General features: G+C 35.7%; 1 protein-coding gene and 1 long non-coding RNA gene across 7 annotated transcripts in view; one reads left to right on the plus strand and one right to left on the minus strand.

The window, feature by feature from the left end:
• LOC102151217 overlaps positions 1 to 16,775 on the plus strand; it is a 461,443-nt gene that overhangs the window by 274,095 nt on the left and 170,573 nt on the right. The window lies entirely within an intron of this gene.
• The window catches only part of CYYR1 (cysteine and tyrosine rich 1), a 104,738-nt gene that overhangs the window by 5,311 nt on the left and 82,652 nt on the right, over positions 1 to 16,775 (minus strand). Inside the window, exon 3 of the mRNA XM_038581283.1 lies at positions 10,928 to 11,085. Coding sequence (XP_038437211.1) covers positions 10,928 to 11,085 — 158 coding nt within the window. The remainder of the gene's footprint in view (positions 1 to 10,927; positions 11,086 to 16,775) is intronic.

The raw sequence follows: 16,775 nt of genomic DNA on the forward strand, positions 1-16,775 counted from the left end.
AGCCATTATAGGAATAAGAAAAAAAAAGTGTTGGTAAGCATGTTTGTGAATGGGAATGAAGAACTTAGTTTTCTAAATATTATTTGATAAATTTTTAAAAATTATTTTACTGTAATATATATTAGTGTGTTTTAAATCACATTTAATACACTTTATTGTGACTTTTTATGGATTCTGTAGTGATCTCAATCCCATGTCAAGGATTGGAGAGAGGTACCCCCTGAGTATTCCATGTCTTCAAGAACCAATCATTCTGCAACAACTGAGCAACCCCTCTGATGATTTTCCAATAGTTGAATTATCATCAAGATCATGATTCTAGTTGGAAATTGACATCCTGTAATTGCTTGCTATGAATGTAGTCTAAATCACAAGACTAGTGTCATAATAATGCAAATAAATGGGAAAGCTTTTTTAACATTAGAATGGCAGAAAAGAACAAGCAACATTTCAATAAACATATTTCTAAAATGTCTTCTAGGGACGCCTGGCTGGCTCAGTTGGTGGGGCATGCAACTCTTGATCTCTGGGTTGTGGATTTGAGCCCCACATTGGGTGCAGAGATCATTTAAAAATAAAGTTCTAAAAAAATAAAATATAAACAAAATGTCTTCTAAATTTTGCTCTTACCCATAAGATTATGGTAGTGTTCTGATCAATATGTAGGTACAAACATAGGGCTTCACCCTATATGCAAACACTAACAATGTTTCTTCTGGATCCCTTTAACTTGGCTTGCTTTATCAGGAGCTTGATGATTTAAACCACTTACTGATCATCCCTGAGCCTGTACTCAGGGATGTGAGGACACAGAAGTGGGTCATCTAAGAAAAAGGAAAATGTAGAGAGAGAACCGAGTAGGATGTCCTCTGAGGACTGCTCTACTGAGCCAAGGCTTCACAAGTCTCCAGTGGGCTCTACAGGCCAAGGGCTCATGGCACAGGACACAGCTGTATACAGCTTCCAGCTTCTCTAAGGCTGCTTTCTACACTTGGAGGCTGGACTATCAAAAGCTTTGTTTTCTGTAACAAAATGGAACAACTCCTGTGGAGTCTAAACACACATTCCCTCTGCATTACACCCACTCCTTCTGCTTCATTATATCCAGGAGAACTAAGATTTATAATATACTTCATCCAAGCCAACAAATACAGGCTCCATGTAAAATAGAAAGTTACAGCTGGATACCCATTGAACTGTTTCTTGTAATCGTGTGGTTCTAAGCTGTTTTTATGTTGAAGGTTTTCCCTACCTCCTACTTGTGGAGCACACACTGAATGATTCTGTAGAATTCTGTAGAATCAGATTGACTCTGCACCATTCTCTGTCATGAAGCCGTGGAGTCTCTTTATGCTTCGGTAACAAAGCGTTTATATTTTGCTTTCTGGATTAAAACTGCTAGAGGACACTTCAGTGAGATTCCCTATGGTTTATACAGCTGCATGGTGAACATGCAAATTTAAGATATGATTACATTCATATAACCTTCTTATATAGCCTTTGAGGTTTGATAAAGTGATAATATAATGCAGAAGAACAATATTTTGAGGACTATCCATCATGAAATAAACATAGCACACCCTTTATCATAGCAGCTACTGGAAGACATTTTGAAATAAGACTTGTGTAGCTGTGGACTGTGCTGTCCTTCTTTCCTGCAGATAATAAGGTTTCACTAGGAAGTAAACTTTTCAAGGTATCAATTTTAGAAAATTCCTGATTAACTCTAAGAGGTTTTGTTCTTTCTTAAAGGTCAAATCATCTTTCAAAGATGTATGGATGCAGCTGGAGATATGGTGCCTTTGAAATCTTTCATCATCAATATTCCAACTCTCTGATTTAAGTACAGCAAATATGCCATTCATCTTCAATGTCATAGTTTTCTACAATATTTCAGAATTTATGGATGGTATGAAATTCCATAGAAGAAATTTAATGTTTTTCACTCGCTCAGGTCAACATCTCCGAATCAAAGGGGGAGATGCACAGCATTATCAAAACCTACCACATTATTTTTTTTAACACTTATTTTATTTATTTTTTTATTTTTTTAAGATTTATTTATGATAGATACACACACAGAGAGAGGCAGAGACACAGGAGGAGAGAGAAGCAGGCTCCATGCTGGGAGCCCGACGTGGGACTCGATCCTGGGACTCCAGGATCGCGCCCTGGGCCAAAGGTAGGCGCCAAACCACTGAGCCACCCAGGGATCCCCCTACCACATTATTTTTAAAAATTTGGAAACAGAGAAAAATCATCCATAATTCTGTCATTATACTTTAATAAATAATATATATAGTCTCTTCTAATCATTTGTGATTTTTATATCTTGTAGTCATGTAAAATGACTATATGTTTTTATACTTTGTATTATAGTTTTTCTTATTCTGCTACATATTCTTCATAAACTTTATTGTTAATGGCTGCATATTATTCTACTGATTGTTCACTTATTTTGAGATTAACAATTTTTTTATCATAAATAAGGGAGAGATGGATATCCTTCTACACATAGACTTTTAAAAATTATTTTGAATTATTCCTTTTGATTAAAATTCCAGGAATCAACTAAGTGGTTATCATCATTTAACATTTTGGTAATTTAATAGAAAAAATAGCTCTTTATTTTACATTTCTTTGGTAGTAGCTAGATTTGACATTGATCTACAACTTGTTTACTGTCTGTAGTTTATATTTCTTTTAAAGATTTATTTTGTTTATTTGAAAGAGAGAGTTGAATAGGGGAGAGGGTCAAGCAGATTGCACTGAGCATGGAACTGACTCGGGGCTTGATCTCACAACCCTGGGATCATGATCTGAGCCAAAACCAAGAGTCAGATGCTTAACTGGCTGAACCACCAGGTCCCCCTACTGTTTGTAGTTTATACTGGGTGATTGTTGCTTGTTTTGGACTGGTAATCTAAAAACTGAAATCTTAATTAGAATCAAGGTATAATTAAGATAAGATATAAACAAGTATACAAATCTATGTATCTTTTCTAGGTATCTTTCTAAAAATAAGTGTCAAAATGGTTAATTATATTATTTTTACCTTATTGACATACCAAAACTTAAAACTTGTATATAACAAAATATATGCTTCTTCATCTTTTTGATCTCTTCTCTGTTGTTAAACTTAAAAATTTGCCTTCTCTTTTGGATATCTGATATATAACCAAACTATTTCTGAGTTTTTCCATTTAAATTATATATTTATAGCTTCCTTATGTATATTATTTTACTTGATATATTTTTGTGTCAAAGTTTATTTTTCCTAAGTTTTAAATTTTGGTCAAGCCAAATTATCCATATGGCTTCTTAATCCTCATTTTTCACATTGTTTTGTTATCTCTCCTTAAGTTTGTAAAATTTTAATGAACTTGTTCTGTTCCAATGACCAAGCTACATCTTTTTGTACCATTAACACCTCATTTTAATTATTTTTTATTTTAAATGGTTTTAGTATATACTAGGACACGTGAATCTCATGACATTTTTAAAAACATGCTTTAAAAATATTTTTTAACTGAGAAATAATTGACCTATAACATAGTGTAAGTTCAAAGTGCACAACATGTTGTCATGGTAAGCAAACTAAAATGTAAGTCTGTAAATGCTTCAAACATGAAATCAAAACACTAAGGACAATCAATCAAAACAGCCAACTAGGTTTTAAGCTATAGCCAGTGAAATAATTTCCTTTCTTTGCTTCCACATTTTCGCTATATAAGGAGGGGTACTCCTAACCACTTCCAGTTTGGTGCTGTCTGATTCAAATCAATTTTTGCTCAAATAAACACTTAAAATTTCTAGTATACCTCAATTTATCTTTTAATACATCTTAGCATTAACTTATGACATTTTAAAAGATTTATTTATTTTAGAGAGAGAGAGAGAGAATAAGTGGGAGAAGGGGCAGAGGGAGAGAATCTTCAAGCCGACTCCATGAAAAAGGTGGAGGCCCACATGGGGCTTGATCCCATGACCCATGAGATTGTACCTTGAGCTGAAACCAAGAGTCACATGCTCAACTTTCTAAGCCATCCAGGCAAATATAGTATATGACATTTTTAAAGACAACTCCTAATGTTATTGCTATGAACAAACCTTCTCCACCCTCTCACAAACCTCACTACTCACAATTTGCCCGAACCTTACTCAGAGCAGAAGCCCACAGAGCTCCCAGCTGGACCTCCACTGCCTCCATCCCCACCAGACAGACCCAATCCTGCACATTTCTCAACAGTGGCCTAATGTGTTCTCAAAAGGATGATATTATTAGAAGCTATCATTCCCCTTCCTCTCAGAGAGCTTCAAGAGAAGTAGTGTCATATTTTACATTCCTCTGTTACCATGAGAAAGACAAGCTCCTAGAACATCTTTCATCATGACCTCTAATTCTGGAGGGCTTTACACATCAAATCTAATTAATTATCTAAACTTTCCCCACCTCCTTTCACTGCGCTCAGGAGACCACAAAGTCCACTGTTAGGAGAGCTCTTTGTAATCTCACCTTTCCATCCCTTTACATGTGAGTCTAGCTCAGAATATGAGGAAATCCTCTTCTAATTGTGTCTGTTTTCCAGAGAAATGAGATCTGCTGAAAGTGAGAAAAATAAGGGGTTTTTTGAGCTTTGAGAAGAGAGAAGAATGCATGAGATAGTTGTGTCAGGGAACAGAAGTGGACATTCACCACACTTTTCTATTTTAATTAAAGTCAGACTTTCCCAGAGAGGGCAGCTTCCCCTCTAGCAGTATTAAATCACAGGTATTCATTTTCTCCCACACTCTACATCCTATAGGGCCAGAAGGTACACTGGGTATTCTCTGGGATTCTCACTTTTTAAACCATGGTCCATGTTCTCTCCTTAAAAACCTGAGCTGTTCTGTAGCACACACCATGAGATTATCCTACTTTCTACTTCTTATTAATACCTGTGGTCCACTCTGCCCTAGACTCTCATTCATTGACGATTTAGCATGAGGCCCATTATCTTTCTCTGCAACACGATTTCTATTAGCATTCTTGATGATTTCAACATTCATATGTTGGGGTGTCTAGCCTCAAGATGGAGCTTGCTCCTAGCTAGGGTGCCACAGCAGCAAATCAAAACTTAGATAACTTTCATGTCCCACGGGATGCCTAGGTGGCTCAGTGGTTGAGCATCTGCCTCTGGCTCAGGGCATGATCCTGGGATATGAAATCGAGTCCTGCATCGGGCTCCCTGTGGGAGGCCTACTTCTCCTTCTGCCTATATCTCCACCTCTCTCTCTCTCTCTCTCTCTCTGTGTGTGTGCTCTAATTAATAAATAAATAAATCTTTAAAAAAAAAACCCAAAAAACAAATCTTTCATTTCCCTGGGAAGTTCCACTTGATGGGAAACAATATCCAGTCAGCTAATCCCCAAACGTCAAGCCAACTCTGAGCTCTATGCTTACCTGTTTCTTCTCCCCCCAAACAAGGTTATCTATGTGGCCCCAGCAAATCAGGTACTTTCTATTTTTCTCTTTTTTTTATTCTTTATCCTATAAAAGCTCTTTGCCTTCCACCTATTTTGCAGTTCTCTGCACAAAGACCATCTGCTCTGTGAAGCATTAAACAGTTTGTCTGTATCACCTAAATTGTTTTCTTTAATCATTTTTTGAACACCTGGAGTTTTTTTGCCTTCAAAAATTTTTTTCTTACCCTTGTTGTACCTATGTAAATCTGACTACCACTCTATCTCTCTAGAATACACATTCAAATGTATCTTGAATCTCACCTAGATTTCCAATTTTACTGATGACATTTTAAAAAGTTAATTTAAACTGATGTCACCTCTTCATGTCTTTCTTTATTCAGCTTAGATTTATGGTCCATCACTAAAATAATTTCTGTGCATTTATCATCAACTTTCTTATCTCCTTTTCCCTCCATTGCCTGACAAAACTCCAATCTTGATTAAATTCAACATTTTGGCTCTCTCAGATTTGTATCTAGGAGCTTCATGTGGCTAGAGAAAAATGCACAATCATATTGATTGATCTCACTTTCAATGAATGACTATATTCTTAAGTGTGGAGAGTCCTGGCGTTGCTTGGAAATTATGCATTCCTTTAGGTATTCTACCACCCATCCATTCTCTGAGATTCCTTACTTACGAGAATCTCCTCAACCCACTTTCAGCAGAAGACTTGCTTCTAATTTCACTAAAAATATAGGCACAATCAGAAGAGCATGTCCTCATATCATCAAATCCTTTGATGAGTACATGAAGGCTTTCCATGTTCAGTACATATACTAATGAGGCAGTGAATAATAAGGTGAATTCAATGATGCAGAGTTTTTATTTCTTTTTTTAAAGATTTACTTATTCAGAAAGTAAATAATGACAGAGATTGCACATATGTGCATGAGTGGGTGGGGGGAAGGAGAAAGAGAATCTTTGAGCAGACTCCTCGTTGAGGCCCCACAATCCATGAGATCATGACCAGAGCCAAAAATCAAGAGTTGGATGTTCAACTGACTGAGCCACCCAGGTGCCCCTACAGTTTTGATTTCTTGATGAAATATTTCCATGAGATTTTAAAGACTACAAGTCAGTTATTTTATAAAATGTTCCTTAACCTGGATTTGTCAGACCTTTTCTTTCTTTCTTTCTTTCTTTCTTTCTTTCTTTCTTTCTTTCTTTCTTTCTTTCTTTCTTTCTTTCTTTCTTCTTTCTTTCTTTCTTTCTTTCTTTCTTCTTTCGATTTATTTATTTATTTATTTATTTATTTATTTATTTATTTATTCATGAGAGACACAGACTGAGAGAGAGAGGCAGAGAGACACAGGCAGAGGGAAAAGCAAGCTCCCCACAGGGAGCCTGATTCAGGACTCGATCCTGGATCCTGGGATTATGACCTGAGCTGAAGGCAGGCACCCAACCTTGAGCCACCCAGGCGTCCCATGTCAGACTTTCTCATGTTTAGATTCAGGGTGTGAATTTTCAGTCAGAATCCTCCACACATGAAGTTGTGCCATCCTCAGAGTAATTAATGCTGAAAGGTGCAAAATGTCTACCTGTCCTTTTTAGGTGATATTAATCTTTACTGCCTGGTCAAGATGTCTGGTTTTTCCACTGTGTAGTTACTATTTTTCCCCTTCTAACGAGCAACAAGCCTGAGGGTAGACACTTTAAGACCATGCAAATGTCTTGCTCCACTACAGCCTCTCCCCCCAGATTTAGCATCCATTAATGACACTTGTCCCAAACTTTTCTTATGTTTTAAAATGATAATTTTTCCAATTTCACAACTCCTTTCTACATGCATCCTTTCTCATTTTTCTGTTCCCAAGATCCTCCCCTCTTTCTCCTTGGTTTGCCTAAATCAATCAATCTATCTATCTATTATCTATCTATCTATCTATCTATCTATCTATCTATCTATCATTTATCAATCACCAGGGGGTTCAATAATGTACTTTAGGTTACAAATGTCCTGATAGCATTGAAATCTCTTGTTTTCCTTTTGTTGTCATTTGATTTTTTTTTTTTTTTTTTGGCCAAGTCTTCTGTTATACTCTTTCTGTATTGTTTTTCTTTCAAGTGTGTATCAACCAAACCTATTTTTAAAAAAAGGGTTAACATATTCAGTTTCCTTTGTTTACAGTGAAATTCTGGAAAGTAGTGGAAGTATAAGACTTGACAAATAATTTTTATTTTCACACTAACAGTTTTTAAAACAATTGTAATTAAACAAGACACTGTTCATTCTACCAGCATGGCAGGGAAAAAAACTATTTTGGAAAGTCACTGTCCAACAAATGATCATGTGTAGCAAATCACCTTTTCTCGGTAATCTCCTCCCCAGTGCATAGTAATAATATTCATTGTAGGCATCCCCACTGAGCAATTTCACCAAGGCTTTCACCAAGGAATAAGATGACCTTGGCTAAATTATTTTCTACTCACGTATGTGGCCCCAAGGCTGAAGGACTATACAATAAATTGGGTTGCTATCTCATTTATCACAAGGTTAATTAATTAATGTAGGTAAAAATATTTTATATTTCTACAAATGAAAGACTTTGGTAAAGCATTCAATACTACTCTGTGTTTTTTTCCTATCTTTTAAGTAAAAGCTTAATTAGTAACTTTGAGAAGGAAATGGAAGTAATCAAGCACATTATGCTCTTTGAAGAGCTAGCCTTTTTGTAGTAAAAATGCTTCCACCATAAGGTTTATTATGTTTCTCACATTATTCAGTTCCCAGAACAATGCATTTACTGAAAATGCAACATGCTGCTGTGATCTGCCAGTATAAATGATGCCACGTTAAAGTTTTAAAAACATGCTTCCATGCATGAAATAGAAACTCCAAGCCCAGGAAAACACAAGCTCTCACATTAAAATATTTTATATCTTCTATTCTAATTTTAGAAAAAATATTTTTTAATGTTTTAAAATGTTTAATGTTTAATTTTAACTAAACTTTTTTGATCGAGCAAAAGTATAACTGGAATATTAACTACAGAGGGCTTCTCCTTGCCTTCTCTCCAATTAATGTCTCTATCTGACTCTCTGTTCTCTTGAGTTAGGGGTTGGCCAGGTTAAAATGGGGAGGATAAAAAAAGGATAAAAAATAAGGATAAAAAATAATTCCCCCTATTTTTTCCTTATGCTCTAGTTCTAACATCATTACACTAACCCCAACAATATTTTTAGTAAGTTGGAAAGATTGAAAATTGTAAATTGCTTTTGTAGTGAGTAAAAGCTATATATTCCGGGTGGAATTTAAGGTAAATTCTCTAGGTTTTGATACATAACTAAATGAGATCTTGTCATGAGTTGTGTTCTTCACTTGTTCAGCTATGTCTGCTGAGTGCCCATTATGTACCAGTCCTGGTATTACACTTGGGATTGAGTGATGAACAGAATAGACAATGATCCCTGCCTTCTGGAGCTAATATTCTAGAAGATGGGCAATAAACAATAAATATCACAATTAGATAAACAATATGGTATCTTAGAAGATTAAAAGCACTCTGGAAAGAAAAACAGAACAGAATAAGGAGGCCACAATGGGGAGGGACATAAGACAATCTTAAATAGACCAGAGCAGTCCTCATTCAGGAGGTGATCTTTGATCAAAAAGTTGAATTAAGTGAGAGAGTCCATGTTCTAGGCAAAGCCCTAAGATGAGAGGGTGCCCTGTTGTGTTCACCAGCACATGGAGTATTTCTGTGTTCATGGAAGAGTGTGACTGGAGCCAGAGTGGCAAGAGAGAGTAGACAAGGGAATAAGGTCAGATAAATAAAAAGAGGAGCCAATCATGCATTGCCTTGCAGGCCCTGGTCAGGAATTTGCCTTTTACTCTGGATTAAATGAGGAACCACTAGCTTTGACTCTTCTTTGGAGAAAATGGAAAACCACTGGGAGATTTTGAACAGAAGAATGATATAATTTGACATCTACTTTAAAAGGTTCAAGTTGGCCACTGGATTTAGAATAGACCCCTGGGGGCCAAAAGTGAATGCTGGAAAAGCAGCTAGGATGTTATCACAGCAATGCACGTGAGAGCTGAGGATGGCTCCTACCAGGGAAGGAGCAGTGGGGACTGTGAGCAGTCAGACACTGCATATATTTTGAAGATGGAACTGGAAGTTTTCCTAGTAGGTTGCATGTAGGTTTGATAGAGGCAGGAGTCAAGGATGACTCAAAGGTTTTTGGCCTGAGCTTCTGCAAGTCCAGAGATGCCATCAGTTGAAAGGATAAAGGCTGTGGGCTGTGAGCAGAGGAGGTTTGCGAGGGATGATCAGAAGTACAACATTGAACGTGTTCAACTTGAGATGGCTATGAGACATCCAAGCCAAAATGTCCAGTAGGTCGTGGGATCAAATGAATCCGAAATTCTGGAAGGAGGTTTGGAATGGAGATTCATAACTTTAGGAGGTAATAGCATATAAATACTATTTTTTACCAGGAGGCCAAATGATATAACCAAAGGAATAAGTGTAGATACAGGCTAGAAAAAGACATAAGACTGAGCCTCGAGGCACTCCAACATGATGATATTGGAGAAAATAGCTGACAAAAGAGGAACAGGAGAAATGACCATATTCACATTCATCTGAAATTTGCTCCCTCAAGTTGAAGATGATAGGGGAAAAGTTAAAAGGGAAAGGAAGTTATTAAGGAATTGATACACAGGGCAGATTGCATGTGGAAGTTGTGCTCTTTATAATAGGAGCTGAGAAAGGACATGACCGTGGATAAGAAATTATCTTTCTAAGAATGCGTTAGATTTAAAACTTGACCTCTTTTTAGACGTCAAATGGTACTGACTTAGAAAGCACTACTGAGTAATGACATAATACAAAATGCAGTATTTTGTTTATGAAGTCATATGTATTCAATATATTTATATGTAGAACTAGTAGATTCTCAACAATTATCTGTCAAATTATTAATGCATTACCTTTGCTTTTTGTTGAGAATTTTCAGATTATGTTAAAACTGTTTTCTTTGCATAAAGAGGACACATAAAAACCTTATTCAATCATTTTTCTTAAGACGTACATACCTACTAAATCAGATGCCAGTTTGTTAAGACATGTCACTTACACTTTCTCTATAATTATTTCTCAGAACTCTGGCAGGTAGACACAGTGGGTATGAACTATTTATTTCTCTTTGGCTGATTGGGAATTTTAGTCAGTAAGACAAGCATTAAAAATATGAATACCTTCAAATGTGAGTAGATTTTATTACTTAGATTTAAGTAATCTCCATCAAAAGCTCTAATGTAGAGCTTCAATCTACGTTAATTTAGAAATGCCCTACATTCTTGGAGATGATTGCAGTGAAAGTCTTTAATGTTTCCTCTCTCCAAGGAGTAAAGCATAACTAAGGAATCTGACTCTTTCTTCAGAAGGAGTGAGCAATTGTGCTTACTTACCAGGATAGGAAGAGATGGCATTGATGTGGGTGGTCCTTATGACACCCACCCGGGTCCCACGGTTGTTTTTCATACACATGCAGATACATATGGCAATTCCAGCAATGACTCCCATGATGAAGACAATTCCAAACACTATGCCAGCAATTGCTGTGCCTCTAAAAAAGAAAAACAAAAGTACATTTATTGAAAAAGGCTTATAAACCTTTCAAATACAACTCCATGACTATATGACAAATGCTTTTTTGCAAATCTTCTTAAGGATAATGTTTAAAAAAAAAGATAATTCCCTGAATCAGTCAAGTAAGTAGTCTTGTGTATTTCAATAGATAAGAAAAAGTTATAAACCTTCAGGGAATCCTCTTCCAGTACGATAAACCTATCATTCAGATTCTGACTTTAGAAATCCATGTATTTATACAAAACACAATTATTCAGATATGCTCTCTAAAATCATAATTAAAAAACTAAAAAAATAAAAAAATAAAGAACTATTCTGCTGTTTAAACAGCAAAGAATTTATCTATTGTCTGTGAGTACACGTTTACTGAAAACAACTTGATAAATGCCAAAATATTAAATAAAATTTAACATTTATTTTTATTAAAACTCTTCACAAAGTAGAACTGGCATATTTCTTTTTCTTAACAAAACAGAGAGAAGCAAAATAAACATTTTTAAAAAATTATTCAGAAAACATGGTGTTCTCATTAAATTCAGGAACAATGCAAGCAAAACCTCTATTCTATTAACATTATGTTTTCTCCAGGTTTCATCTCTCACAACAAAATCATAGAAAGAAAGAATACTGCACAAAAGAGTCAATATTATCATTATGTGTAGATAGAATGATTTGTAGGAGTCTACATTTGTTCACATTTTGGAAAATGGAGAAATCCTTTGTGAAAAGATGTAATTTTCAACTAGCAATATTTCTAGCAATGCTCTCGGAAGAAATACAGCACATGTGGGCACAAAAATGCAATAACGATGTTTATCAATATATTGTTGCTAATAGCAAAATATCAGAAGCACCGTAATATCCAAATGACAAAAAAATGTTACCCCAGAGAATGAATCTGATACAGTGATTGAAAGGTGTGAAGAAGTCCATATGGAGTGAGGTGAAATGTTCATGATACATGGTCAACTTAATAATAATACTACAAATGAAAAGACAAATATTAACAATACCAGTAGAATGATTGCAAGGAGAAAACTGTAATTTTATATTTTAAAATTTTGAATGTATATATAGTGATTATCTTATATATATGGGACAATGAAGAAAATTTTCACTTTCTAATTTGGCTAACTCCCAGAAGTAACCATTTCAGCTCCTTCAAACATTGTTTTATTACATTTTTTAAAAAATGATTTTATTTACTCATTCATGAGAGACACAGAGAGAGAGAGAGAGAGAGAGGTAGAGACATGGGCAGAGGGAGAAGCAGGGTCCCTGCAAGGAGCCCGATGCAGGACTTGATCCCGGACCCCAAGATCATGCCTGAGCCGAAGGCAGATGCTTAACCACTGAGCCACCCAGGTGTCCCATTTTATTACCTTTTTTATTTAAAAAAGATTTTATTTACTTATTTGAGAGAGAAAGAGAGCACAGGCAGGGGGAGGGGGAGGGGCCAGCAGACTCCCTGATGTACTTGGAGCCCAATGTAGGACTCGATCCCAGGAACCTGAGATCATGACTTGAGCTGGTCAGACCCTTAACCTACTGAATCACTCAGGCACCTTTGTTTTAGTAACTTTCTTTCTCTTTCTCTGTAATACAATTACATTCCTTTATTTTTTAAAAAAAATTACATTTACATATTATCTATGGGCTCCTCTTATAGTATTTGGGAATTTGGATCCCATAGACAAACTTTATTGGTGGTTAAATCAGTCATCAGTATTTATATTACCATGACATTGCTTACTGTGGAGTTAAGCAAGATCACCTTTTGTTTCTCTTACACTTACTTGTGTTAGGAATTTCCATGAGTTCCCATCTTTCCATATGTGTGTTGTCATTATACACCCCCCCTCAAATGCTTAGAAAATCTTCATATAATTATCAGAAGTTCTTACCACTTTCTTTTTACTACTACTATTCTAAAATTGCATAATGTGCATGGATTTTTTAAAAATTGTTTTTCCATCTCCTTAGGCTATTTCATATCTGGAGACTCATTCATCACTTCTTGAAACTGTGCCATAAATGGATCATTTCCTTTCCACCATTTTATCTGTTTCTCTTTCTGGAAGCCTATTCTGAAATAACTTCTGGGATAACATCTCCAGTTTTTCTGATCTCTGTTTTCTTGAACTACTCTCTGGGGAATTTCATTGACTACACCTTCCACAGATTTATTGCACTTTTCACTTTCAGTTATCATATTTTTAATTTCTGGGTGCTCTATCTTACCCTCCAAAGCACATCCACCTCCCTATTTTAGTGTCCTATTTTGCTTTCCTATAGTTTTTCTCCTCTTGATCACCGAAGATACTAATGATATGTGTGTTATAACTTTCTCTATTTTTTGCATTTCTTCGGTCCTGTTTAGATTCCTTTGTATTGAATATCTGTTTCATGTTTGACATTTTCCTTAAATATCTGGTCATCCTTAATCTTCTGCTCTTTCAAAAGGCACAGAATAGCTGCTTGGAAGTTCACTGTGGCACACATGAAATCCACAGATGAGTTCCTATAGTGTTTTCATTGGGGCTGTTCATTTTCTCCCCTTAAAAGGATCCTCCAGGGGTGCCTAGGGGGCTCAGGCAGTTAAGCGTCTGCCTTTGGTTCGGGTCATGGTCTCAGGTCCTGGGATTGAGACCCGTATCAGGCTCCCTGCTCAGTGGGGGGTCTGCTTCTCCCTCTCCCTCTGCCGCTCTCCCTGCTCATTCTCTCTCTCTCAAAAAATAAAATAAAATCTTTAAAAAAAGGATCTTCCAATTTCACGTATGAGCCAGCGAGACCCTTTGCTAGAGCCTAAAGTTTTACCTGTAAGGTATGAACTTTTGCAAAATGTGGTGCTTTTAGCTCAGAGACACAGTCTCACTCTGCTGTGACAGTGGAACCATTCAGAATAGATTTTTGGTAACAAAATTTTTGTGGTTCAAAAGCATGATTTCTAAAGTCAGACTGCCTGGGTTCCAACTGTAGCTGGGTAACCTTGGGCAAGTTGTTGAATGCCTCCCATCCCCCTAATTCTCTTATTAATTAAATGAAGGTCAGCTTGGTGCTTCTCTGGTTCTCCTCTCAAATTTTGTATCATGAAATATCGTACTTTTGGACTCATTTGCCAGATAAATAATTTTTTTATTTTTGTGCCATATAACTATCTACCGTATACTTTTCTAAGACAGGTCTATAATTCTCATCCCAAGCCCTTGGGGCCACATCCATATCGTAAGTCAAAATATTAAGATTTTGGAGAGAGAATATTGTACGTATACCATATATTGTAAGATACTTCCATAGACAGCATCCTGAGCACACGTACATTTACATTTCTGCAGTAAAGGTGTGAATATTAACAGTCATGGATTATATACAGACTAGAAAAAAGCCCCAGGTTTCCTTAGTGAAGTTCAGTCTTGCCACCAAGTCAGTTATATAAAACATTTCACTTTCCAGAGTTGGTTTTTTTGTTTGTTTGTTTAGGATTTCAAAATTACAAATAACAGGTACAAACCTGTATTTATACTTTTTGGAAGAGATTTTCTTTTTATGACTTTTCCCACTCTTAAAAAAACAATACTGCTAAGAAGTTCAAGAAACTCTTTTAAAATATCCCTATCTGCATTTTAACTATGTTTTAGTAAATTATTAAAGCAGAATGTGAGACATATTTGGGTGTCCTGCTATTAATAATTAAAGAATGGCAGAGTCCAGAAGCTTAATAAATAAGCCTTTTCAAAAAAGAAAGATTTAGGAAAGGAGATAATTTGAAATAAGTAAACCAAAAGTAATCTGGAAACCTTTTTATTGTAATTCCGAAGTCCAAGTAAGATTAATTTGGAGGGCTTAATTTATGTTCCAGAAATAATCAATGGCCCAATTATTCAAGCATAGAGTTTCCAAAGTGTTATGGAAGCTGTTAAGATATCAAATTGGGACATATTTATATTCATTAATTCATTTTTTAAATAGAAGAAAGTAGAAAATTAGTCACATTTTGTTTTCCTGTTGGCAGCTCCAGCAAAAGTGCCTGCTTGTGAGGTCAGTAATGAGGTTGCAACTAATGTGTTAAATGAGGTTTCTCGTGTGGGAAATATCAGAAAGGGAGACAGAACATAAAGACTGCCAACTCTGGGAAACGAACTAAGGGTGGTAGAAGGGGAGGAGGGCGGGGGGTGGGAGTGAATGGGTGACGGGCACTGGGTGTTATTCTGTATGTTAGTAAATTGAACACCAATAAAAAAATAAATTAAAAAAAAAAAAAAAAAAAGAAAAAAAGAAAAAAAAAAAAAAAAAAAAAGAGGTTTCTGATTAAATCATGATTTTGGTGTCCTTGATCTTTTGATACCCATTAGCAACTGTAAATTAGTTATTAAAGACATGGCAAGTATAACATTTATAGCATTATTTACTCTATTATTAATTGAAAGAAACAATAAACAAACAGTAACCTTTTGGCATATAAATAATTTGGTTTTGTCAACTGTTGAGAAGAGAAAAGCTATTAATTTGAGAAATTTGGAGTCATAAAAGTCTTGAAAAAATGCAAGGAATGTACTTTTTTTTTGAAAAAATGGACTGCACTGTATACATATTTTCCTCTTTAAACTTTTATTTTGAAATATTTAGAGATTCACAGAAAGTCATAAAAATAGTACAGAAAGGTCTTCTGTATCCTCCATCCAGACTTCCCCTGCCCCCTCATGGTTACATCTTAGATGACTATAATACAACATCAAAATCAGGAAATTGACATTAGTATAAAATGTGTGTATAGTTCTGTGTCATTTGAACACATGCAGGGATCATGTAATCAGTATGGCAAGCAAGGTACAAGACTACTCCATCATCACAAAGATTTCCCTTGTGCTACTACTTTAGAGTCACACCCACCGCCCTCATCCCCACATTAATAGTACTGAAATCACTAATCTGTTCTCCATTTTTGTAATTTTGTCATTTCAAGAGTGTCATATAAATGGAATCGTATAGTATGTGACCTTTCGAGATGGACTTTTTTTTACTCAGCATAATGCCCTTGGAATCTATTCTGCCTTCTGTGCATACTAATACATTCCTTTTTTTATTATTAAGTAATATTTCACAGTGTGGATATACCACAGTTTGTTACCCATGACCTATTATTGTAGGTCATTTTGTATATTTCCAGTTTGGGCTTTTGCAGGTAGAGCTGCTATGAACAATTATGTACAGGCTTTTGTGTGGACATTAGTATTCATGTCTCTGGGATAAATGCCCACAAGTGGGAATGCTGGGTTATTTGATAAGCATATGTTGAACTTTTAAAGATACTGCCCAAGTATTTTGCAGAATGGCTGTACTATATTACATTCCCACCAGCAGAGTAGGAGAGTTTCTCTCCCTCCTTGTCAGCATTTGGTGGTGTCCTTATTTTTTATTTTAGTTGTTTCAGTAGGTGAGTAGTGGTATCTCATTGTGATCTTAACATACATTACCTAATGGCCAGGGAAACACACCTTTTCATGGGCTTAGTTGCCATTTGTGTATCTTCCTCAGTGAAATGTCTCTTTTGTTTATTTTATTCATGTTCTAATTGGATGGTTTGTGTTTTTACTATTGAATTCTATAAAGAATTCAATAGTATTCTAGATTGAAATCCTTTATCAAATATAGGTTGCAAATATTTTC

Source organism: Canis lupus, chromosome 31 (assembly GCF_011100685.1).
Source record: "Canis lupus familiaris isolate Mischka breed German Shepherd chromosome 31, alternate assembly UU_Cfam_GSD_1.0, whole genome shotgun sequence".
NCBI classification, from domain to species: Eukaryota; Metazoa; Chordata; class Mammalia; order Carnivora; family Canidae; genus Canis; species Canis lupus.